The 26236-nt window shown below is 46.3% G+C and overlaps 1 protein-coding gene across 2 annotated transcripts in view; it reads right to left on the bottom strand.

Annotated features, from left to right (window-relative positions):
- Positions 1 to 26236, bottom strand: part of DPH1 (diphthamide biosynthesis 1) — a 1777158-nt gene that overhangs the window by 679594 nt on the left and 1071328 nt on the right. For both annotated transcript variants that reach the window (XM_085649080.1, XM_085649081.1), the window contains one exon: positions 7055 to 7176. In XM_085649080.1, the coding sequence (XP_085505206.1) occupies positions 7055 to 7176 (122 nt within the window). The remainder of the gene's footprint in view (positions 1 to 7054; positions 7177 to 26236) is intronic.

Below are 26236 nucleotides of genomic sequence, written 5' to 3'. Positions count from 1 at the left end.
CTCGCTGAATAACTTTTGAGTCTGCGTAATTGCCAAGCAAGTGCCATCTACACACTCGCTCAAAACTGCCTGTGAATCATACACACAGTTTAAGGGCCCTGGAACGATTCCCAGCGCCCCTAACCCAGTAGATGACCTGCCCAGTAGAGGTCAAGCCGGAAGAACAGGCAATATCAGTTTGCTTTTTCCCCTAGAGATGGAACAGCTCCCCTCCCTCCTACAAAGGTATACTTGCATTAGAGCTGCTGTCTCCAAGCCATGGTATAATATCAAGAGGAGGAGGAGGAGGTCTTGGGGGCAGAGTGCTTGATAAGAGGACAACCTTGTTAGATCCTCTGTTCTCACTTCGTCCAGTACGCACACGACCTCTGGTGACAGGAAGTGACTCACAGGAAGTAATCTGTTTCACACTGAAGATCACAACATGGAGATAGATTGGAGTAGAGTAGTGGCTCAGCACTGACTTTGCGGAGATGTTTTCACCTGTACTGGTCTTTGTCATCATCCATCTTGAAAATCCCAGTGCACCACATATGCTACCTGACAAAGATGGATGCCAATCCCTCTCCAGCAGTAAGGCAAGGCTGATGACTGGTGAGGATAGAACCATACCCTAGTGAGCTCAGAACCAACTTATATTCTATTTACCTGCAATCCCCTTGCAGTCTTACAGCCCCTCTCATTCTACCTTAATTCGTAACTAAAGTCCATACCGGAGCTTCTTCTAACAGTGAACGCTGTGCACTCCCAAACAACATTCAGTCATGGTACATTGTGATCCTGTGCAGGCCTCATGCTCTCACGTAAAAAGTACAAGTGACAGCACGAGACCTACAAAAATGGCCATTTAGCATTGATGAGATAGTGCAAGCCCCTCATTATCATTTACACTGACGTGCACACTGGACCGGCAGTAACGGTGGAGGGGGCTTGCTGCTGCAGAACCCCTGTGCCCAGGACCTTCAATGCAGATGGTAGTGTTAGCACTGGGTAGAAGCAGTAGTAGGAGGTGGTGGTAGCACCAATGAAACAAGGAGCAGTGGGGGAAAATGCAGCAATTTAACCTCACGTAGAGTCCAGGATAGTACTTTCCTTTGTAGTGGGGAGTCAGGAAGGATCGGGAAAGAGACAAGGGATAGTCTTCTGTCCGCACGTGAGTGGATCAATGTGAGCAAGTGGGTGTGCTTCCACATCTTTACGAATGTGCTTAACAGTAGTTTATCTCTGGTTTCTGGGGGCAGCCAACGTCCCCACTGGCACTTGGGAGGCCCTGGCATATGTGGTTCTTTGATTCCCTGCTATGCCGTCTTGCTGTGAGTCTCTGGTCCTCTATCAACCTACCCGTTAAGGCAACCTTTCCTGTTTTCACTCTTATTAAGAGTAACAGCCTAAACAATTTGGGACATCCCCACCAGCTGTCCTTACGTGGGCTTCAAAAACGTTCTTGCATATCTAAAGCTGTATCTCACTGATGGTACAGAATTCCTTGCCCACGTCGCAGACATTCGACTATCCAGTTGATCCGGTACATTTTCCTCCATTCTGAGGTTTGATCTGGACATAAAGTCGTCTGGGCTCAAGCATTCGCCTCAGAGCAGTTTATTACTTTTTATTGAATACGTGTCATATCCCTCTTGGGTAGATGTATCAAGCAATACTTCGTGGAATTACTGTGGCTTTCCTGATGAAGGCGTCGAGCATGCCGAAACGCGCACAGACATTAAAAAGAGCCATAATTTAGCCACTCTACCTAACTGTCCATTCATCAGAAGTATTTTGTGTTTTCTAATTATCGATTTTGCAAATCTTTTATCGGTTGTACGTATGTTTTTTTGTCATTATTGGAACATTCATTAGGATCATTTTAAAGAATTTTGTATCAAATAAATGAATTTTTTCATTATTTGATGTATACACTGAGTCCTTAATATCCTGTTTGTGTTACTCTAGGTCTTAGATTTTACATAGACCTTAAGTTGCCTAGGGGTTTCTTCTCAATTATATGTGGCTCTTGAGACATCCTATGCCTTGTAGTCATGTCACAATTTGGTTCTCGGAAAATTGTGCACATTATTGGTATTGTGGTGTCCCTTTGAATATTGAGCGCATTCTTGGCATTAGAGTCATCATCGAATAAGGTAAGCCTAAAAATATTATATGCATTCTATAAATCTTTTTTATTGAAATAAGCAGCAAATCAAACACAATAACCTAACACATAAATCGGCACATGTTCACACAATACATTTCTTACATAAATCAAGACAGACGGCTATTATCGGTGTCATATTGTGAGTTTGGCCCTCCATCACTTTTTACTTATTACCACATTTATCACTTGCATATTTCTCGGCTCCTATTACACCCCGGGTGGGGAAACTCCATCAACAGGTAGGCAGATCTATAAATAGGTTCTAATCTTGTTCCAATCCCCCCAGATCTTGGACCACATTTGCGGACAACATCTTGCTTCGTAGACAACCCTTTCAGCTTGCATACACCAGTCCATATCGACATCCGAGTCCCAAACACAAGCCCCCCGCAAACCCACAAAAACACCCCAAAATCAGCCAAATCTGGATGGAATTTTGCAAAACCACCCTAAAACCTTCCCAACACCAACCCAGCCAAATCTGCATCAAATCCAGTCAAACCTTCCCAACCCCAACTCAGCCAAATCTGGATGGAATTTTGCAAAACCACCCTAAAACCTTCCCAACACCATTATGCACGAACCTGAATCGGGTCCTGAGCCCTAGACTCCGGGAACCCTAGCAAATTTCAACCCTAATCCCTAAACACCACCCCAACTCTACCACCTAACCCTAAACACCACTCCAACCCTACCACCAGCAGCGGGAGAACTGAATTAAAATAAAAACAAAAACTTACCTGACCGCCTCTGCTCCTGGTCCACGTTGGCGCCTCTGCCCCCTTCAAACCGGAACACCACGTCAGCACTGGAGTGGCAACCCCTCAGCCAATCCTGGCACTGCTGCAGCGCCAGGATTGGCTGAGGGCACAGCTTGCGCTACGCCCGCCGCCTGCCCATTAGGAGACCGAGGGGCTCCTAATGGGCATGCGCAAGGCAGTAAAAACACAAGTACGCATGACTGGGCACGGGCTAAAAATTACTCTCCATGCCCACTCATGCGCACTTGTGCTGCCTTTCCCTGGCTTGTCTGACAATGCATGTCAGTCAACATGACGCCGAACCGCCCACGGTCCGACGTCATGCTGACTGACATGCATTGTCAGTTCTCCCCATCCTCGGCGTCTCTGAACTTAAGTAAACTAAGTTCAGAGACACCGAGGAGGGAGCTGCGGGTGGGGGCGGGGGGGTCAACGCCCCAATGGACGCACCACGCCTGCCAGGTTCTTTCCACTGCCGTTTGGTCTGTTTACTCCCAAATGTACACCACTGGGGCGATGCCACTACTTCCCTCCTGCACAGTGTCAGCATTCGCGCAATAATTTTGTTACAATATTTCCGTATCATTGGGCAGTACCAACACTGATGTAAAAATGTACCCACTTGTCCACACTTCCTGGGGCACAGTGGCCAATCAGTTATGCCCATTTTAACTAGTGTCGTGCTTGTATATTATTTCCTATGCAAGATCTTTAGTTGTATTAATCTAAATCAGGAGCGTATGTCGACCTCTCGGGGGGATGCAAGTGCTTCTTGCCACTCCTCGTCACTTATATCTCCTATGTTGGCCACCCATTTAGCACGTATTTTCCCTAGAGTGTCAGGCGAATTGTTTAGTATTTTCCTGTACATTAGTGATATTGTCTTTTCCTTCAGATAGTCATCTAAAAGCCTGTCTTCTAAAGGAGAGGAGGCCGGGAGCTCCGCGCCGCCAGGAAGGGCTCTTTGCAGGGCGCTTTGCATCTGGAGATAGCAAAATGTTTCCGCTGGGTCGAGTTTATAGTCTCTTTGAAGGTCTAAAAAGGGCACAATTTTTCCTCTCACCCATAAGTCTCTAACCCTGGAGAGACCGATAAGGTCCCATCTGTCAAACCTGCACTGTTTAGTCAAAAGTCCGAGTCACACTCGCCCACGTCACACGACAACACAACCTCAACATCATCTCCTACGCCGACGACACCCAGCTGATCATATCCCTCACCGAAGACCCCCACACCGCCAAAACCAACCTCCACAGAGGAATGAAGGCCGTCGTCGAATGGATGAAGGACAGCAGGCTGAAGCTGAACTCAGACCTCATCCTCGGCCCCACCCCATCAGCCTGGGACAACTCCTGGTGGCCAACAGCGCTAGGAACGGCCCCAGAACCCACCGCCCACTCACACAACCTGGGGATCATCCTCGACTCCGCCCTCTCCATGACCAAGCAAGTCAACGCCGTCTCCGCGTCCTGCTTCAACACCCTCCGAATGCTCCGCAGGATCTTCAAATGGATCCCCTCCGACACAAGAAAAACCGTCACCCAGGCTCTCGTCTCCAGCAGACTGGACTACGGGAACGCCCTCTATGCAGGAACAACAACCAAGCTCCTGAGACGGCTGCAACGCATCCAGAAAGCCTCGGCACGACTGATCCTCGACGTCCCCCGACGCAGCCACATCACACCCCACCTGAGAGGCCTGCACTGGCTCCCCGTCAACAAGAGGATCACCTTCAAACTCCTCATCCACGCACACAACGCCGGACCAGCATACCTCAACGACCGACTCAGCTTCTACACCCCCACCCGCAGCCTTCGCTCTGCCAGCCTTGCCCTAGCCACAGTTCCCCGCATCCGGAAAACAACCGCCGGCGGCAGATCCTTTTCCTACCTCTCCGCCAAGACCTGGAACACTCTCCCTACCAATCTACGACAGACCCAAGACCTGCTGGCCTTCAGAAGATTCCTCAAGACATGGCTCTTCGATCAGTAGCAGCCCCCTCCTCCCCCCAGCGCCTTGAGACCCTCACGGTTATGTAGCGCGCTCTACAAATGCACTGATTGATTGATTGATTGATTGATGGGCTACTAGTTTTTAGCCCCATCTGTTGCGTGCGCGGTAAGAGGTTCCCTGTATAGGTTTCTTGTAGTAGGGCAATATCCTGTGCGTGGCGCTTCAGGTACTGCAGCACTACCATTACATGCATTCAAGGTATTATGGTGACCTTGGCTTAAGGTGGCCCTAAGAAGACAGTGTTTCTTTTAGGCATTCTGGGGACCCTAACAAATAGTAAATTTTGGGATTTTGTGCCCTTCTTTAAATTCTGGTGGCCCTTGTTTAAGGTGGCTCCGGGAATAATGGGAGCCTTACAGACATTACAGAGGACCTCTAAATATAGTGTGTTTATTCTATGGACTATGTTGGCCCTGGCATAGGGTGGTATTTGGAATACTGCAGACATTCTAAGTACTAGGGTGACTCTTGCCCCAGTTCGTCCTTCGTGGAATAAGGCGCACCTTGTAGGCATTATGGTGGTCATGACATATGATGGTTTCAAAATTCACACTGTGTGCCTCTTTGGCATTACTCTATTTGTATTAAATTGGTGTCCATCCGTGTTATAGTGCCACTAATGGGTTATAATGGGCACCAAGACTCCTGGTACGTGTTCTCACACAAAGTGAACATTCCTGTGGGTTACCTAAAATTCAAAATTTAAGAAAATAACACAAAACATATTTTTAAAATTACTTTTTTCATTTTATGGGCAGTAAGTTCCCTTACTTAAATTTAAAACCTGTGTTTGAGAATAAAAGGTATAACAAAACATATTTTTAAAATGACTTTTTTCATTTTATGGTCAGTAAGTTCCCTTACTTAAATTTAAAACCTGTGTTTGAGAATAAAAGGTATAACAAAACATATTTTTAAAATGACTTTTCTCATTTTATGGGCAGTAAGTTCCCTTACTTAAATTTAAAACCTGTGTTTGAGAATAAAAGGTATGTATTTGCAAGAAAATGTCAAAATAATGGGGCAAAGTTACTGCATTACCATATTATACTTAAATCAGATAAGGAGTGATAATACATGCTGTGATGGGACACTTATTGCTGACATTATTTCCATGTTTTCAGATGGCACTTGAACGTTTTCTGACATTATCATAACCACTGTTTTCAGAAACCAGAGCCGGGCTAACCTTACAGATGCTAAGGTCTCTGTAACCCGAGTGCTAGTGCCGGACACTGGTAGATCTACCTAACCTCTGAAGGATAGCTCCCCTTGTCAGTATATGCTGACTGAGTTTATGACAACATACGTGTAACTTTGTATTCTCCTATCCTGTGCCTTCCAGAAAGATGCTCCATCATACTGAAAATGTGTTAAGAAGAGGCCATCTGAAAAACCGAGGAAGTAAAGATGCAAGGTGCATCTTAAGAAGTGATATGAGGCCTAGATAAGTGCATACTTAGATTATGCATTTGGTATTTATGTAGCACAAACCTACCTGAAAGCCTCTGCATTACCTTAACTGCCTGTAAAACCAGTGAATTTCTAGCCATTTTCCGGGGGAAATGACAGCAAAAAAGCACCGTTTTGCACAATTTATGAACAAGTTTTCTTGAGGCTGACATCCTTTTCCCATCTCCTCTGTGGAGGATCACATTTGTCCAGCACATCGTTAAAGTATTGCATTATTTCATTAGTGTCTCTTCAGAATTGAAAACCGAGGGCTTTCAACTACATTATTTGAAAATTGTAGCAAGTACAAATCTGACCAAATGTTTAAAAAATATTCTAAAGGAAAACATCCCTCCAGAAATCCTCTTTAAGGGAAGTCAGGCTTGCTCGCATTACATGCTGCAATGCCGGAAAGAGGTCAGATTTTCAGAATACCCACACAAGATACAATTAGATACAATTGCACTAAATGGAGCTCAAATACATAGTGGTTCTGCTGAAATTCTGGCATGGACTCCGCCCCCCACACAGCTACATTGGACATCGCTAAAATACACCACAGCAGTGTCCTCGAAGTAGGAACATTTATTTCTCACATTTTGGCATCCAAAGGTATGAGAAAAAGGCTCAGGTCCATCCACAATCATGTCTTTCTGACAGCATCCAGAGTACTTACATGAGAGCATCCACCCCTTGCTCCAGCCGTGGCGAGGTGCAGCCCAGAATCTCTCCGGGGGATAGTGGCTTACTCTGCGGGACCACCACCTTGAACTGCGGACGCAATACCTGGGCGGCAGCCTGGAGAAGAAGAAGAAACGCTATCAGATAACGCAAGAACCACAGGAATATACGCCGACAGGACAAACACCCTGCGATGCAAAACCTCCTTGATCTCTTTATTCAAGAGAAGCCTCTAACAACACTTCCCAAGTCAGCTTACACATCCAGCTTGGGACTCACCACCGTGGTACATACCAGCTGAAGTTCACCCACATCTCCATCACCACCTCTTCAAAGGCTTGCATCAGCAGATTGCCCTCACCCTCTGTAATCTCTCTCATCTGACATGTGCTTTGAATCTTTCCTGCCTCATGGACTCTCTGTAATCTGTTGACATTTCACCTCCATGCTCCAAGGTTCATATCTCATTGAATGTAATGATTCGAATCTGATGCAGTCCACGCCACGAAACCATGTGCAACCGACCCCTTTCAAAAGGCTTCAGGCCCTCAATTTTAAGGGATATCAATGTGCAATATGAAGAACTGAAAGCATGAAAGGAAAATAAAACACCAGCAAAGCCAATAGGTTTGGATTTAATGTCAGTGGCGGCTCCTCTGCTAAGGCAGAGGAGTGTGCCCAAGCTGCTTTTCAGCCGTGTAAATAAAAGGAAAATAAAATGATAATAACTCAATGTTATTATCATTGTATTTTCTCCTGCGGCAGCAGCTGTGTGGGGCTGCTCTGCTCACAGAGCGGGGGGAGTGGTGGGCACTCTGTAAGTGGGCATAAGTGCTTGGCCGGCTGTCTTGGGCCAGCCAAACAGTCTTGCGCACTTTGCATGTTCTCCACCCAGGCTGCATTACAGCCTGGGTGGAGAACATGCCCAGGCTTCCAGTTCCCACCTAGGCGCCGAACCACAGCACACAGACCAATCACAACACTGCATTGCAGCGCTGTGATTGGCTTAGGGGGGCCTGGGTGCTTCCTGTTCCAGCCCCATGCAGGGGAGAGACACAGCAATAAGATATGTTTATTTTTCTTTGTTTTCATACCCGCGAACCCCAATTTGTGCCGGCCGCCACTGTTTAATGTACTAACAAAAATAAACAAAGACATTCACAAATGATGTTTGCAGGCATTGTATGCACAAATGTTGTTTATTACATTAAAGTCTGTCCAACTGGTTTTGCCAAAGCCGGGGAAAAAGGACCAATTTTTTTTCCGGATTAGAATATATATAGGAGACAAGGAACTAAATGTGATAATTTACAGATTTAGAATAATACCTCATACATTCTAACGGAAACACTTCCTTTACGGTGAGAGCATACATTGCAAACTGATAGCATGAAGTGAGAGAGTAAGATTCCTCTGGGTAGAGAAAACAAAGCCCACTCTGTGTATTTTAAAGAACTGCAACAAATATGTTCCCCAGACAGCTGCGCTGGCAAGCCAGATCTAAAAAAGGAAGTTTACCCTACCTAGATAGGCCATATTACAAAAGAATGGAGCACAGACATGCACTAATATTTGATGTATTTTGTCATTAACGGACATACTGCTTTGGGGTTATTTAGAGTACGTGGAAAGCTGTAAAAATAATCCAGTGAAATGTATGAAAAGGGTGTTTCAGTCCATTAATTAATATTGTTTCATTAAGTACTGCACTCCATGCATTGTAATACCAGAACACAACCAAATAGCTGGTACTAATTTTACATCTTGTAAGTGCTGAAAAGACCCAGTATCAGTGCTTACACAGCGACCCCTACGTTTGCAGTAATCTTACAATAACTGGTTGTGGTAACTCTATTACCGAATTGTGGTATAACAGCAAAACATCCGACATTCAATAAATGATTCCATTAGCGAGGCAGTGTTATTTTCTCCCAAATGGCAATGCCCTAAAACATTATTTTAACTCTTTAAAGAGTTAAGCTTTTCCATGTTGCTTGACTCCACTATGGGCCGTATGACAACGTCCCGGCTATCATCCGGTAACTCCTGCCCAGAGCTCCTAATAACTGGGGCATTGGTAACTGTGGCGAGGCTGGTGGCAATAGAAATAACACAGATCCCAAGTGGGTCCCTGAGGGTTGCCTTTGAAATGAGGAATTACAAGGAGAATCAGCAATTTGATTCCCAATAACTCAGCCCTTGGCTCTCCCTGCTTTCAGCAGGCAGAATCCCTCAGAGATTGCGAAGGGGCCCAGGAGTTTGTAGGGTACAGGAAAGGGTAGCATTAAGGGGTAGGGATGGATTTTTAGGGTTCAAGGTGGTATTCTGGGGTAGTAAGGACTTTTTAGTGTTTAGGGAAGGGTAACCTTTAATGGTTTGTAAGAGTTTTTTTTAGAGTTCTGGGAAGGGCAGAGATAAGGGATAGTAAGGGTTTTTAGAGTTCAGGGATGGGCTGTGTTAAGGGTCAGTAATGGATTTGTAATATTCACGGAAGTGTAGCGTTAAGGCATAGTTTCAGTTTTTTGGGTTTAGTGATGGGTAGCATTTAGGGGCAGTAAAGACTTTAGGGTTCAAGGAAGGGTAGCGTTAAGAAGTAGAAAAGAGGTTTTAGGATTCATGGAATGGTAGAGTTGAGCGGTAATAAAGAGGATTCAAGGTAGGCTTCTGTAAAGGAGTAGTAAGTGTTTTTAAGATGGCTCAGGGATGGATAGTGTTAGGGGGTAGCAATATTTTCCAGTTTATGGATGGGTAGCGTGAAGGTATAGTATTTTTTTTAGGGTTAAGGGAAGGGTAGATCTAAGGGGTAGTAAGTGCTTCTAGGGTTTAAGGAAGGGTAGCAATGGGAGTATTGATGGGTTTTTAGAGTGCAGGGAAGGGGAGGTTAGCATAAAGATATAGTAAGGAGGTTTTAGGGTTCATAGAAGAGTAGTGTTAAGCTGTACTAAGGAATTCTTAGGGTTCATTGAAGGGTAGTGTTAAGCAGTAGTAAGGGTTTTCAAGGTTCACGGAGGGGTAGCGTTAGTTGGTAGTAAGGAGTGTTTTGTTTTAGGAAAGGGTAGCATTAAAGGGTAGTAAGGGGTTTTAGAGGTTCAGAGAGGGGTAGCATTAGGGGTTTTTTAGAGTTCAAGGAAAGGTAGCATAAAGGGCTGTAAGGGTTTTACGTTTCAGGGCAGGGCAGGCTTAAGGGATAGCAAGGAGTTTGTAGAGGTCAGGGATGGGTAGCGTTAGGGGTAGAAAAGAGATTTTAGGATTCAGGGATGTGTTATTTAAAATTACAATATATTAAATAAGTACATTAATTTAATGTATAAAAATAATAAATCTGAAACAAATTAAATATAATATTAGTTTTATAATGTTAGAAAAAAAAATAATACATTAAAATGAATAATTAAATTAACATTTGTGAGCCAATGAGGGTAATAACAGTCTCTTCAGACCTTAAATCTTAAAACTCAGAATTAGACTAGACTCATAGGAGGAGGAGCCAGTGGCCGAAATGGCTGCCTGGAGCTCATGCTCCGTACTGATCCCGCGCACTTCGCCACAGAGCGGAACTCCGTCACATCCAACCCTCAGAAAAACGTATGATTCCGTGATCGGCATACTCAGATCAGCAGCAGAGTTGAAAACGGCGGCTCTAACAGCCCCTGGAAGCCCGTTATTGGTTGCCAAGATCCCCGGGGCGCCGCACACAGAATGCCTCGGTCGAGCGGCCTCCGCAGCTGTTGAGGAGATGAGCTGGTGGATTACCCTGACGGAGCGTGAAGGCTTCGTATGAAGGGGACAGCCATCTGAATGTCCCGGCGACCGGCATTTGCGATTTGGAAATTACGAGTCCTCGCACCGGTGAGAAAAGCCATCACCCACCAACACTGTGGGTCTCCCCCTGCAGAACAAGATGGCGGCCCGCTCCTCACGGCATAAGGAGTACCGCCCAAACTGACCGCTGCTGCGAGCGCTGGTGCCCCGCTGTCTACCTTTAAGGCTGAGGGGAAGATAGCGGAACCGCCGATCAAGGCGAGCTGGTGTGAGCTGTGGACTCCTGGACCAACGAGAGCAGACGAGCCTCCTGCGGGCTGAGACAGCTCTGCTCCAGCACCTGGTGAGTCAGCGAGCCACGGGGCGTGAGTACCGGAGCTAGTAAGGATACCAGCCGGACGCAGCTGCTGTGACTTTCACGGCCCCGCGGCCTCTCAGGTTCAATATGAGTGAAGCTCCCCTTCTGAACCATCGAGGGTTCCCACGGAACAATCAGGTGAGAGAGGGAGGCCCAGCCCCTGCCAGTGAAAGTGTGAAGCAAACTTTATTCCATACGGAGCACACGGTCGGGCCCCTCCCCCATCGGCTCCATAGCGCTAGATGCCGGCATGTGTCTAGGGCTTCCTTCTATGTCCCGGCCCCTGGAGAATCTACCTGTATGGTCTCTGGCGCCCAGACAAGCCTCCTAAAAGCGGTGAGGCAACCTTCCACCCGGCCTCTGACGAAAGCACCATAAGTACTCTTCCTGCACCCCTGACCCTAAAATGGCGGCTAACAGACAGCAAGGAGGAGTATCCTACTAAGACAGCCCAGGAGATACCTAAAGTACGGTGTGAATTACCCTTGAGGCCCCTGAGAATACAAAGGGCAAAGATAAAAATGGGGTCCGGCCGAAAGGAACATCAGGGGCAGAACCTCTTGCCTGACCCCAAGATGGCCGCCACAGTGGTCCTTTACCGCGATGAGCTACTAATCTTGGACAAAAATTGGACATCGTCCAGACCTCAAGCATATCCCCCATCCGGCTCACCCATCAGGACACTGAACCTGTGATCTTGCCACCGACCGTTCAGACCTAGCATTTTGGCCAATGCCCGATGGAGCTTACCTTGCTAGCTAGATGGGCTGTTGACTTCCCCCTCGGCTATCACCTACTGAGCCGGACTTTGGGCAGACTTTCCTTCGTCTCTCCGCCTTATCTCCCTCTTACCCTTCTTCCTTACCCCACTTACCCTTCTACTCTCCACTAATCTCGTCTTCTATGCTCTTTAAATGTTTCTAGCAACAGATGTAACTTGTAACTGATGTAACTCCATGTAAAGCACTCTAATACCTCCAGGTCTAGCCAGCGCTATATAAAACTCAAATAAATTAAATAAATAAAGACTAAATACCATTCTCTCAAGGAGTGCCTTGTTAAGGTATGTCTGAAGTTGGTGATGGAAAATGAAGGAAAGAGGTGGCTGGGACTGCAATATTGTGGCACATTCCTTTTCAATGCCCTCCTATCTGTGCTGCTGACAGAGAACACATACTCTGGTTAACTCATGCTCTAGAAGAAATATAGCAAGGGGCACTGAAATTATGCAGCAGGGGAGGATCAAATTATGCGGCAAGAAAGGGCTAATGATGGGGACGTAATGCAGCACATTCTGTGATAGCATTACTTAATTATTTTGTCACTTTTACATATTAACACTGCACAAAGGTTTCACCTCATTAGTACCGGTAAACAGGTAGGTGACAAGTTTGTGAATGTCCTTCCTCTTCGTGGTAACACGTTGCCATTTGAGCTAGAAACTATATCTTTTTTTGTTAAAATCTTCAGTTCATGCAGCAGATTATGGATTATGTGGTTTATACGCCAAATCCACAATTTTGAAGAAAACGCCACAGCCGCAACATCACATAATTCCAGTTGCTCTGCATATAGCACTGCAGTGGCAGGTGTTTGATGCAAAGGTCACACCCTGTTGGGAATCAATAGCTTGCTTTGATAAAGAGCTCTTGCAACTTGATCAACAAATGAATATAGCTCTTGGAGGGTAAGCACCAAGAGTAAGCACTTATTCTGTGGAAGCACATAACTTTTGCCCAATCAAACCATGTACTCCTGTTCACCAACATGTGGGCGGAACCAAAGCTCTTGTCTGAAATATTATTGAAAGCTTTTTTAAGCTGATCACATACCATCTGCCGACAGCTGTGCTGTCAATCCAGACCTAAAAAAACAGATCATCGTGCACAGCTAAAAAGAACCCCAGACTATCAAAGCACAGAGGGACCACAAGAACGGTCAGGGCATGCATGAATCGCTGGTACTTTCAGGGCCTGCAGACATCTCAAAGTACATGGGAACCACAGGCACCACCAAAGTACCCCTAACCAGTAAATACTTTCAGCATACTCCGAAATCAAGCAGGATCCGAACGCACAAAAACCTAATGGACTGTCAAAGAACATATGCACCACTGAGGACATCAAACATTGATGGAGTAAATTCTTTCCACGTTGTCTCTTTTTTTAACTCCGAAATGGCTTTCCCGTCTAATAATGAAAGCAGGCGTTGTCTGGATGGAAATTACAGAAGTAGAGGAGGACACCTCCTCATGTAAACTAGGAAGAGCAAGGGTCTCTGGATCTAAGAAAAAGTATTACGTTCTACTAGAGAGGTAGGGACAGAAGGCTACATTTGGGTTAGTAGACTTGCTCTTGTTCTCTCAGGTCAACAACCTACACATCTCACCGTCACTCACCCTTGCATGTGCAGGCCCCAGGTATGGCTGGATGTCAGCGATGACCTGACCAGGGCTCATCTGACTGGTGCTTGACTGTCTTAAGGGAGCTTTTGGGAACATGAGAGGGGCTTGGTGCTAATGCCCTGCTCAAACTTTTGATCTCATTTGACCTAGCAAGCGTAGGTAAAATTGGGGCCTTTAGAGACTGCGTAGTTTCTGCAGGGGTCACAAGCATTGTTGGCTTTTCCACTTCTTTCCTCAGTCATAAATTGTATTTGTACTGCAGTAGGCAGTTGCCTTGTCCTTAAAAAGCTGTATAATTACTGTTCAAGCCACTAACTTAAATTTGTGCCCCTTTGGCATTATTGAACTCATTAAATAGTAGCTCTACCTTTCACATGCTGCCATATGGATTATTGGGCCTCCTCTGACCACTCCCCTTCTTTTGGCATACAGCACCCAACCAATCTCTCTGGTAGGTTGGAGCTATGTAGCTGTCGAAATTATAGTTATAACTTGTGTGCCTGTCTTTCACACCTTCTCCATCACATTGTTGGGTGCTTCGCCCCTCTAGGTCACTCATGCACAACATAAACATGCTTCCCACACAGGATCATAATAACTACAACACAGCCAACCACGGCCTCCCCGCAGTGTAGTGTACTACCTGTCTGATAATGCACTTTGGCGTTCCGCAATGACACACCATTTACATGCTACAATACAACACTAGTACAGCTGTTAAAATCTGTACATGCCTGGTACAGTAAGGTACTGACCCTGCATAAATTACTGTATTTTTCTCACATAGTTAGCTGAGAAAATAGGAGTTGAAAAATGGGAAAGTATTTTCCCCACATGGCGCCCGCTACATTATTTGCCAATGCGTAAGAAATTTCAGCTTAAGTCTCTAAACGTGTGATTTATGTGCAAGCCCCCAACTTCCTGGCATCCATATTTAAATGGTAAACTACCAGCTCCTCTCTCAAATGCACTAATTTCTCACTTCTGCATCGCTCAGGGGACAAAACTTTCTTCTGTCATGGCAGTCAGGTTATTCAGGTTATTAAAATGTGTGTCAAGACCCAAGGCTAGCATTATGCATTATCTCCTTAATAACAGAATCTCAGCAGCATACTTAAAGGAACAGGGGGTTTAACAGAATGAAGAATGTCCTGCAACACCCCGAGCAGGAGCTGCATTCTAGTGCCTTCCTAGTTTGGATGCTGTTCCTTAGGCGGTTTACTCTATATTTATCACTATCTGAACACTATTTTACTCCAAAGGTGTAGCTTTAAGTAATAGAAATGAATATGGGAGCATACAAATATATGTTTTTGTATTGTGGCCACTTAGCTTAAATAACAATAAATTCAGTTTCACTACTAGAAAATACTTTGGCTTTTTCACTTTTTTTCAGCTTTTTAAAAGATCAGTCTCTTGTTTGATGTTGTTTTTCTAATGCTGAAAAGTGGGTCCGCTGTAACTAACTCGTAGCTGACGGCGCAAGGGTCCCACTAGTTACAGAGTATTTTTGTGCTCTGTTTTTCCATGCGAGTGGTACGTGCTGTTTGTGGGATGTGGTTCCAGCAATACCAGAGCAGTGGAGGAGGCCAGATGCCCTCTGACATGGTCTTTTCTGGGTGGCTATATAATGTAAAAAGAATAACTGATGGACAAAATGCAGAACAATGAGATACATTCATCCCAGTACAGAGATCTGGGCCTAAATCCATCGTTTTTTTGCTCACCATAATCTTCCAGTTTGAACCCAGCCATATGCAAATTAGTCTTGACCCTGTGCCTCATGGAAAGAGTCCAGCCCGAATTGCTAGGCCAGGTCCTCCCTGGACTGGAAACAAGCATCCTAAGACCGGTTTCGGGGTTTCACCCCTCATCAGCCAGGATAGCTTGACTCCAGTGGCATGGAGAGCATGGAACCCACGTCTGGGCATACCCATCCCACTCGGGGTGACAAATGCAAAAAGAAGAATTGATGGACAGAATGCAGAACAATGTCATACATTCACCTCAGTACAGAGATCTGGGCCTAAATCCATCGTTTTTTTGCTCACTATACCATTCCAGTTTGAACACAGCCATATGCAAATCAGTCTCGACCCTGTGCCTCATGGAAACAGTCCAGCCCGAACTTCAAGGCCAGGTTCTCCCTGGACTGGAAACAAGCATCCTAGGACCGGTTTCGGGGTTTCACCCCTCATCAGCCAGGATAGCTTGAATCTACATAATGTGCCATGCAGGATGTAAGCCGGTCAAGGCTTAATTGGAAAAATGGTAAGTGCCAGTGGCCAGAAATTTCTTGGAATTCTGCACTCGCTGGGCCGAATGTTGGGATTTCGGAGTACAAATACTGTTTAGCCTTGAGTAAGTATTATGTCTCTTTCATCCACGCCCCTGCTTGTTGCCTCTAACTAAATCTTAACAGGTTCAAAGTCATCCCTGCTTTCTCCCTTTGCCACTGCTTTTCAGTTTTTCTCTTTTGCCTTCTTTCTTCTTTTTAGGTTGAACCTATTGCATAGCATATGCGCGGGCTGTAGTGAGGCATATGGTGGCGTACAAAGAACACGACTGGGCTTGGAGCCTGACCATCAATTATCATTGGGTGGCTTTTCTGTCACTCTTATTTCCCTGCGTCTTATTTGTACCCCAGCTTGTCAATCTTTTGGCTGTCCTTTTCATGGAGCATTGCCTCTTTACCATTGCTTGGTTGACTGGCTTCTTAGCTTCCACTGCTTGCTTTTCAAGCACTACTTTTTTGCTGTTAAGAACCTCATGAGAGAGCATTTTACAACGGTCACTCTTTGTACAACTCTCTCCCTACATTGCCTCCCGGCACCCTCAGATTTGCTTCCCCCACCTGCACTCTCCAAATTGCTTTCCAGTCTCTCCCAATCTCCTCGTGTTGCTTTGGCTTTCCTGTCCCTTCCACCCTCCCCCATGTTGCTATGGCTACTCCCCGCCCTTCCTTGTTTGATATGGCTACCCAGATGCCCTCTCTGGTATTGTTTTGACTACTATCCCAACCATCATCCCCATGTGGCTTTGGTTCCTCCCCAATGCATCCGTTTCCACCCCCCTGCACTTTGAAGAACAAAAAAAACCCATCAGTTTGACCCTCTGGTACATGGTACTGATTTGCACAAGGTGTCCCTCTTTGTCTAGCGTGGCATGCTGGGTGAAAACGATGGATGCGGCATCGAGAAATTGTCAGTGGCTGCGAATATTTCAAGCATTCCATCCATCACCATGTTGCAGCTGACGCCTTATGTCCGATGGGTATGCCCAGTTGAGGACCCCGTGTTCACTGTGCCATAGGACTCAAGCTACACCTCACTAACAAGCCCCAAGTACGGCAAAACTTGTCTGGGGTTGCTTGTGATCCCTTGTGGAGGTGGCCTCGCCTGGCAGTTTGGGACGTACTGTTCCCATGGGATCAGGGTTGGTACTGATTTGCATAAGGCAGGCCATTGTCTTGAGTTGCATGGTGGATGCAAAATGATGGACTGGAATGGCATCTGAGCGATTGCCATTAGATGAGATTAATCTAAACATTCCATGTATCATAATGTTGTTGTTCCCGTTGATGGCCTAAATGCAACAGGTATGCCCAGACAGTGGGTCCCGTGCTGATTGTGACATTGGACTCAAGCTACACCCTGAGGAGCACAAAGTAGGGTAAAACCAGTTTGGGTTTGCTTGTGATCCCTTCTAGAAGGGGCCTCGCCTGACAGCTCAGTATGTACTGTTCCCATGAGGAGCAGGGTTGCTATTCATTTGCATAAAGCAGGCCTTTTTCTAGATTGGCTTGGTGGGTGAAAAAGGATAGAATGGAATGCGGTTCCGGGCGACAACCAGTGGCTTTTGTTCATTCCATCCATCGACCTTGTTGTTGCAAAGAAAAAAATAAAATGTACAATGGAGCAGCTGCAGCAACGGCATCATTTTTAAAGCACCCACATGTATGATGATGTGTGCATGTGATGACGTGTGCTCATAGATGAGTAATTATGCATTTATGACATTCAATTTGCTGCCTGGTCGTCTCCAAAAATAAATAAATTAAATATGTTAAAAATTAAAAAGACCGTGGCTATGGGACAACATGGAGTGGGTGGGGAAGGGAAAAGCATGAGATAAGCAACAGCAATACTGGGCGGGAGGAGAAGCACATGAGCAAGAAAGCAACAGGGAGCAGGGGTGAGAGGTAGTTGGTGGGGTTAGAAGCACTCAAGGAAAAACTTGCAATATAAGAGAACATGGTGGCAGGAACTTCCATGCGGGGGGAGAAGTACTCAAAGGAAACAGCTGCAAAACACATGCACTGTCATTGCACGCTAAAGCCAAAAAAACGAAGTAGTCCCCTTCATATTAGTAGTGGAAAGATAGACGCCAACCAATCAGAGATAGTAAAGAGGTTATGCTTCAGGGGCGAGACAACACACGATAGACAACCTGCGACAAGAAAAGCCATCAAATAAAAGCAGGCCAATGAGAGTGACAATAATGCCAACCAATGGTAAGCAATCGTGAGCTGTAAGCCTCAGTAAGTTCATGGCAAGCCCACAATAGCTCTTTTGCAACCAGAGAGCTTGTGCTATCTGGTAGGCTTGACCTACAAAATGGATAACTGAGGAGGCCATTTGGATCTTAGCAGGACACCCATTAGGTCAGCGGACGGCCTCTGCTGACCTGAAGAAGGACCACCCAACAGGTTTTGAGATCTTGCCTGCCTTTGCCTGAATTTGTCAATGGATGCATTGTAGGCAGATCAGTTTATCAAATATCACCAGGTATTTATGGCCACACTTTTGGTTATTTTAAAATCGGAGCTAAAAAGCTAAATCCCTGGCATGCAGGAAGTTTTCTATCTGCACGTCAGAGCCGCTGATTAATTTCCTGCAAGGGACCACCATGCCCTGCAAGGAAAAGCAGTGATGGTCACCCTTACATGAACAGGGTGGGCGGCCCTCTGCTAGATGGGCCTCTGGGTCAAGAGTTTCTGCTGGCAGAGCGAGCTGAAGTTCTGCTATCAGAATCCCTTCAGTTTCCTTCAGATCCTATGCATCATACACCTCAAAATGACCTCGAGTCTGTACTCTATAGAAGACAATGTGCTTGGCAGGAGTTAGTATGTTGAACACGGTATTACAACATCGATTGGTGGCCTGTTTGTTAGTGTCTGCTGGTAGAGCTCATTCCAATAGAGGTGCAAGTTTCCATCACTAGATGTGAGACTAACATTTACAGAGAGAGAATTATAGGGGTAAATTTCGAGAACAGCAGCGATGGGTGTGAATAGATGTGATGCTGCAGTGGAAGATCTTAGATTTGGTAAAAATTCATAGCAAAAGTGATTTAGGAGATTAATTTGGAACAAAATCTAAGTTCCGGTTAAGGAGGCTGCATTAGAAACACACGAGAGAATAAATATTGATCTTTTCTGAAGGGAATGCAGGCAAGTCAGAAAACAAAAAAGAAGAATTCTAGAAAAGAAAACGAAGCATTTAGAAAAAGGGATGAAAGAAGGAGGAAAGGTATCAGGAAAGGATGTGTCCTTCGATTAATATATTGGTTTTAGTGCCACAACTGGTGATGGTTCTCTTAGCGACAAAAGAAGGAGGCCAGTTTATGCCCGGTGAATCTGACACTGTAGGTAGAGTGTTGAAAGCTTCCAAATCTGGTGACAGCAGTGCAGAATATAATGAATACGTGTTTGACAACATTTTGGATTATGATGGCCGACAGACCTTACAGCTGGTTTGTCATGGAGGGTACTGTGATGATGCTCTGAGGGGGAGAATATGTTCAGTCTGATTGCTATTGGTCGTCCTAGAATTGCAGACACTGGACAGTGTCTTATTTTATATAAAAAAACGGAAAAGCAAGTGTTGAGATAGAGAAGCTAGGAATATCATGATAGATGAGTGCCTGAGACCCTGTTTGTAGGATAAAGGTCGTTTGATGCCAGAGCTAGTTTCCACGTTTCAGCTTGGGAGAAACCCAAAGAAAGGGCTGAAAAAGGCCCTAAAGAAACAAATAGATGGATGGCATTAGCTCTCTAGGTAGGATGTGGTCAGAAAGTTCAAATGAAAGAGGTGCGTGTCGATTTAACCCTATTAAGGATATTGGTACAGTGGAGTTTGAAGGCAGCTCCCTTATGTAGGGGCCTTTGGTATTCAGACACAAATCCACTGGAAGATGATGCCAAGGAAGTAGTTGGAAATGGTTGGAAAATCTGGAAGCCTGGAATGAGTATGCAATTTCCAGCTGTTTGATAGATAATGAAATAAAATCAGATGTGGGCAACCTAGGCTGGAATGCCAATGGCAGTGTCAGAAACCCTATCTATGATGTTTTACGGAGAAGCGGATCCCACAATCAATTGCCTGGAATCGATGGTAGGAGGTTTTTGCTATAAAATGTTTCACAGCCCCAGCCAAATATACTCAGCGTTGTTGAATTCAGACAATGCACCTGCACTGAGTTAACATCATTCATCTGGGAAGTTGCAGATGTAATCTTTTATTGGAGTTACTAAGGGAGTTTAGGTATTATCCCCATCAAAAGGGATCATGATATATTTTTTGCGTAGCTCCAAAAGATGTTGGAACCTCCTGAAATTGATCTTTTGGCTTCCTGCTGGTCACCACAGCTTCCGGTTTACCACAATTGGAGGGTGCATCTAGTGGTATTTGAAGCGGGTGCATTTCAAAAGGATTGGAGTATAGGAAGAGCTTATGCCATTTCCTCATTTTTTAGTGCTTCAAGAAACGTTGCTTCATGCTTCCAGACTCAAGGTCTGTCTACTGTGGGTAGTTTCATCCTGGGCGCCCCAGGCTTTGTGTCCTACAGTAACTGGGTTGGCGGAGGAGGAGCTGTGTCTACTTTCTGTGGCAAAAGGTATTTTAGAGGGACCACACAGAGAGGAGCATCCTCCACCCTCTCAGAGGAACCTGAACCTTCTTCGGAAGGTATCAGGAGATCAAGCATATTCAAATATCTTTCACACAAGGATAGTGGACGCTCAGGAAATCTTGGACTTCAGTAACAAAGGAGAGGTAGTAGGAGGCCTGGGCACTATGCTTTGTTGGTGTCAGGACAGCAGATTGAATCTCATAGGGGTGATAAGCAGTGATGGTGTCAAATGTTTCATTTGAACCTTTTGCAAAGTTCGTTTTAAATCAATCATTGTGGCAGCCTATATCTTGAAGGCAAGAACTTGGTTTGTGAAATGATGAAAGGTTGAAGGACTCTTAGACCTCTGAAGCCGAGCTACAGGACCTTTTGAGATCCACGTTTTTTAGCCGTTTGTGAGCAGGCCTTCAAATACATATTTGACAATGAGGACATATTCTATCGAATTAGCTACTTTGCGATGTTTAAGTGTTTTAATTGGTAACTTAAATTGTTTTTATTCCAGGGTCCATATTATATAGTAAAAGCGTATTTTCATTGTTTGCGCCGGGCGCACCATTAAAAAGGTGCGTGAGTGCAAACATTGAAAATGCACTGTATTGGCATGAATTCGATGCCCCAAGGCAGCCGCAAACTCGGGCAGGCCTGGGGGTAGCGCATTCCTGTGGAAAATGGAGCAGCTGGTTTACAGCTGCTCTGTGTTTTTACAGTACAGGCGGCAATCCGCCTGCACTTTTGAAGGAGATTAGAGATCCACTGACTGCACTCGCATGCAAGATGATGTCTGGAGGATCCCTGGGACCCCCTTTCCTCCCTCCAGAGGGCTGCTATCATGGGGGCACTGACAGACAGTGCACCACCTGTTAGATGACACACTCTCAGTGCGCCTCCTGAGGGCATCTATGCCTCTGCGCCTGCTATAATACAGCGCAGAGGCAAAGGGATTCCCTCATTTGCATGGGGAACGCCCCCATGCAAATGAGGGAACACCCCCTGCAGATTGCACTGGTGCTTTAAGTGCGTCTGCAGCCCCTTCTGTAATACCAAAGTGACCCCGGGGCGCACAAAGCGTGCACAAACGTCTGTTGCGCCCCCGGAGCACTTTATTTAATACGGCCCTTGGTGTAATTACTTTTGTAGTTTTTTTCCCAAGAAGTCATTTATGACAGTTGCTTCGCCTGGTTTGGGTGGATGTGTAAAGACAAAGATGAATGTGTTTAGTGTGGATAGGAGTGTTTTCTTCTAAATTCTATTCACAGAGTAATATCTATCAAGGTGTTCTTGTCAGGAAGAATGTTGGAAAATATTTCAAAGGCGGCAAGCTGTTTAATGCAGGCAAGTTTTTCTCTTTATTTGAGGCCAATTGGTCATGTTTCATCTTTGGCTTACAGAGGCTTTGAACATGCATAATTATAGACTCTAGTTTTATCATATGATAGTGTTTCTCCAAGTGGAAATTCAGGAATGTATTCAATTTAATCCTGGCTGCCATATAGAGCTAATGGAGGACTTCAATACAGACTTGATGTGACCTCAGTTGTCCGTTGCTTTAACCACATCACTGACTTTCTGCGTGGTATGAATAGATTTTTTAGTATTCTGAGCCTTGTCAAAAGTGCAGCAGGAATCCAGATTTAGGCACAAACAGAAGTTGTGTGAAAGTTCCTTGCATCCTTGCACTAGTTTCTTCAGGTATAACCTGGTGAAATTGGAGTGGGAAAGAAGATAAGATTCTGGGTTGTTCGCATTCCAGAACAGGGGAAATCGTGCTTCCCCAGACTTTAAGCCTGCATTCACCTGTTACTACGAAACCCAAGGGTGAAACTCGGAATGAGGTGGACTTTGACCCAGGGAAATACTGGATTAGAAGAGGGGGCCAGCAAAGAAGGTGTGAGTCACTGTCTCTAATTGGATGTGGGCACTGGCCACGCACAGGTGGCCAGTGATTAACTGGTGGCCACGACCCACATATACGAGAACTTGGTGAGCTGAGGGGAACAATACAGGCAGTGTGGGAGCTCCTGAACAAGGCTCACGAGGCAGCATAAATACTGACAGGTGTAAGGCGGCACGGGACTTTCGCACACAACATTGGGGGCAAAGTTTAATGTCTCCCCATCCTTCAACCTGTCTAACGCAAGGAGAACACTTGCATGCAAAGGAAGCACGTGGGCCTGAGGGGTGTCTGGGCGGCCTGGAAACTGAGGTAGGGGTCAGGTCCAGCTCCACGGAGTGCAGACGGTGACCCTGCTACTTGTGAGCTGGGTCTAGAACCCCGACCTGGCGATAAGAACAGGGTTTCCTGGAGAGTGTAGAGGGCCACGGAGTAAGAATGGTGAAAGAGAAGGGAGGCAAGGTGACTCAAGCCAATAACATCTCAAACTATGCGCACTCTCTCCCCCTGGACCAAGGTGCACATACGGCGGCCTTGGCCTCACACGAGGATGAGATGCCATGAAACAAAGAGCGAGCCCCCTCTATTGCTGATGTGCTGACGGCTATCCACACCACGAGGGATGAGATGATCCGCAAAATAGACTCCGTCACCATCGATGTTAATTTACCCCTGTGCGATCTGAGGAAGGGCTCGGAAAGGGTTACCACCACTGAACAAAAGGCGCACACTGCAGACAGAGCTCCATGCCTTAAGGGAGACGGTCACCGACCTTCCGAAGCGAGTGGTGCGCCTTGATGATCAAGCTGAGGACGCGGAGGGAAGGTCAGGCAGGGACAACCTCCATTTTGTGGGTTACCCCTAAAAAGCAGAGGGACCACCCAAGAAGCTCTCAAAGCTTTTTGCCGTGGATCGGGCACATAGAGCACTTGTCCCCCCACCAAGACTACGGGCACCGCCTAGGGCTCACATTGCCTAATTTCTCAATTTCCGTGACTGGGATGCCACCCTGCAACTTACCAGAAGCCTGGGCCCGCTGGTATTTGAAGGCCACCAGATTTATATTTACCTGAACTACAACCAGCTAGTGCAAGATCAACGAGGAACTTTCCCGGCAGTGAAAAGGGGCCTGCGAGATTTAAACATCAAATTCAGTCTCCTTTTTCCGGCGAAGCTGAAAATCGAGAGCAAAGGGAAAGCACTATTCTTCTTCTCTGCGGCGGAAGCGAGAGACTGGCTGGATGCTCAAGGCTCACCGGGAGCTTGCTTGGTGCCTTCACCAGGCTCGGCGAAAGCAAACTCTTTCATAGGTAAGCGACAGGACTCGGAGCCCTAGTCAAATTACGGTCTGTCCGGATAGAACATTACTGGCCTCGGATGTTATGCGAGACTCAAGGGCTTTGTCACTTAACTGACTCAGGAACAGTATCCCTAGTGAAGACACGGACAACTAACAGAGATATGCGGCTGAGGAACGAGAGACAGATAGGCTGCATTAACGGTAACATCTTTCTAAGACACTTAGTAATAATAAACCATTGGATAGTTGCCAGGGAGAACCAGAGAACATATATATATATAGATGGAGGCTTCTACATACAAACTGAAGACAGTTGACGGGGGCCTGCCCCCAGAGGCGGGTACCTGGTTGAGGAGCTGGAGGCTAGCCCTCGCACCACACCGACTGGCCAGCCAGTACTATTTGGAGGAGCGGAGGGGGGTTTCTACCCGTAGTGGTGGTTTTTCTTTCCTAATAGTGTTCCAAGTTCTGGGTTTTCTCTTCTGGGCTATGGGGCAACATCTACATGTCTTTACCTTGTTATGTTTAGATGGGAAGGGAAATGCGATATTGCCCGAGGGGGGAGTTGGTAATGTTTGGGATTGGTTCAAAGGGTCCTTCCATGTTGAGTGTCAGATGACAGAACTTGCAGTGATGGTTGCAGGGTTATGGTTACATGAATGGTCTGTGGCAGAATGGCAAAATTGCGGCAAAATGGAAGATGATGCTCTCTATGGCGGCCTCCATGACTAAGTTGATCACATGGAATGTTAGAGGTGTAGCTGCCTTAGAAAAACAGACGTTTATTTACATCCCTGAAGAGATATAAGGTCACTATGGCCTGCCTACAGGAAATGCATATCTGGGGGGACACTATACCATGCCTGCGGAAGAGCTGGAGAGGAGAATTGTATGCCACTTCATATTCTGGGTTTGCCAGAGGGGCTATCATTTGGGTGGCACCGGGGGTTCCCTTTCAACACCTACATCACGTGGTTGACACAGAGGGGAGATATGTCACTCTGCATGGGAGATTAGATGGTACAGAAGTGTGTATTATCAACGTATATGCCCCCAATGATGAAAATATGACCTTTCTTCCTGCTTTCATGGAGGCAGCTTCACCATATTTAGGAGTACCAATGATGCTGGCTGGGGATGTTAAATGCGTCCTTGACATCTCCCTCGACCGTGAACCTTCACGACCCCACAGTAAACCCAACATGACTAGCGCACTACAGGATATACTAGAGGGCAAGCACCTAAGGGATGTATGGCTCGAGCACCGTCCAAAAATTAGGCAGTTCTCCGGTCACCCCCTTCCATGGGGACCTCTAGTAGACTTGATTATTGGTTTCTTCCTTTAGACCTCGGTTGGAGTGTGGGCAGGATAACTTATCTACCTCAATACCTATGGGATCACTCCCTTGTCTTGCTGGAGCGAGGGGTTAGGTCTGAGATTCCCCTGTGTTGACTCAATACTGAAGCCCTGACAGACCCTCCATTTGTGGCCATGCTTCCTGAAGAACTAAGCCGTTACTTTGAGGAGAACTGGGAGTCGTCCGAATGGGAGGCCATGAAGGTGGTCATAAGGGGAACCTATATCAAAACATCCTATGGGGTCCGACCGGCATCTGGAGCGGGATGTAGCTACACATGAGTCAACCCTGGGTAGACTGGAGGCTGAGGTCCCCATGGCCCCCCAAGAAACTGACGGAGTGGTGTTCTGCCAAGGAGGCCCTACTGACGGACCTTCAGAGACTAGAAAAACATTTTTATACGGCCTATCGCCAAAGACTGTACAGAGAGGGGGACAGAATAGGTGCTTTATTGGCGCAACTGTGAGGCAGGAAACACCTGAGGCCCCAACAATGCAGATCCGCACTGACAAAGGACATTGGTGTACACACAACAAGCAATAGCGGAGGCCAGGGGCGGTTCTCTTATATGGGCGCAGGGGCTACTCCCCCCTTATTATTTCCCCCAGGAGTGCTTTTTATTTTCCCTAGTATTCAGGCTGACAGTATTTTAAAAACAAAGATAAAGTGGGAAGTGCTTTAGAAGCACTCGCCTAGGTTTACATACTCTGACCTGTTCCTCAACCTTGTTTTACATCAGATTCTTCGGACTGCCATCAGTTACTAATTGCCGGGCTGATGAGCTCACAGCCCTGAAGCCTGTGCGGTCATCAGCTGGGCAAAATGATTGCTTCCCGGGCTTCACTCCTCCCCCTGGTGTGTGTGAAGAGTTAGCCCCTGGGCGCCTCAGGCTGAGGACCTGTAGCACCAGGAGCTGCACATCCATCAGGAGCTGGAGCCAAGCCGCCCCGCCCTTCCGGAACTTGTCACAGGCTGGGGTGGGGTCTGCGGCCTCAATGACCCCGCCTCCACCCGATAAGAGCTGTGAAAGGGCGGGATGAGAGGCTGCAGGTGGCAAACTGGGCATCGGAGTCTGCGCAGCTTGAGGTTTGTATTCCATGATGGACTTCACCGGTTCCAGTAACCTGCTCGAGAGGAGACAGTTTGCTAAAGCATCTTTTCCTCCGGTGTTCCCACTAATATTTGCAGG

Source organism: Triturus cristatus, chromosome 3_2, assembly GCF_964204655.1.
Source record: "Triturus cristatus chromosome 3_2, aTriCri1.1, whole genome shotgun sequence".
Lineage (NCBI taxonomy): Eukaryota > Metazoa > Chordata > Amphibia > Caudata > Salamandridae > Triturus > Triturus cristatus.
Note: the sequence above shows the minus strand (reverse complement) of the source record. Positions and strands in the feature narration are given on the sequence as shown.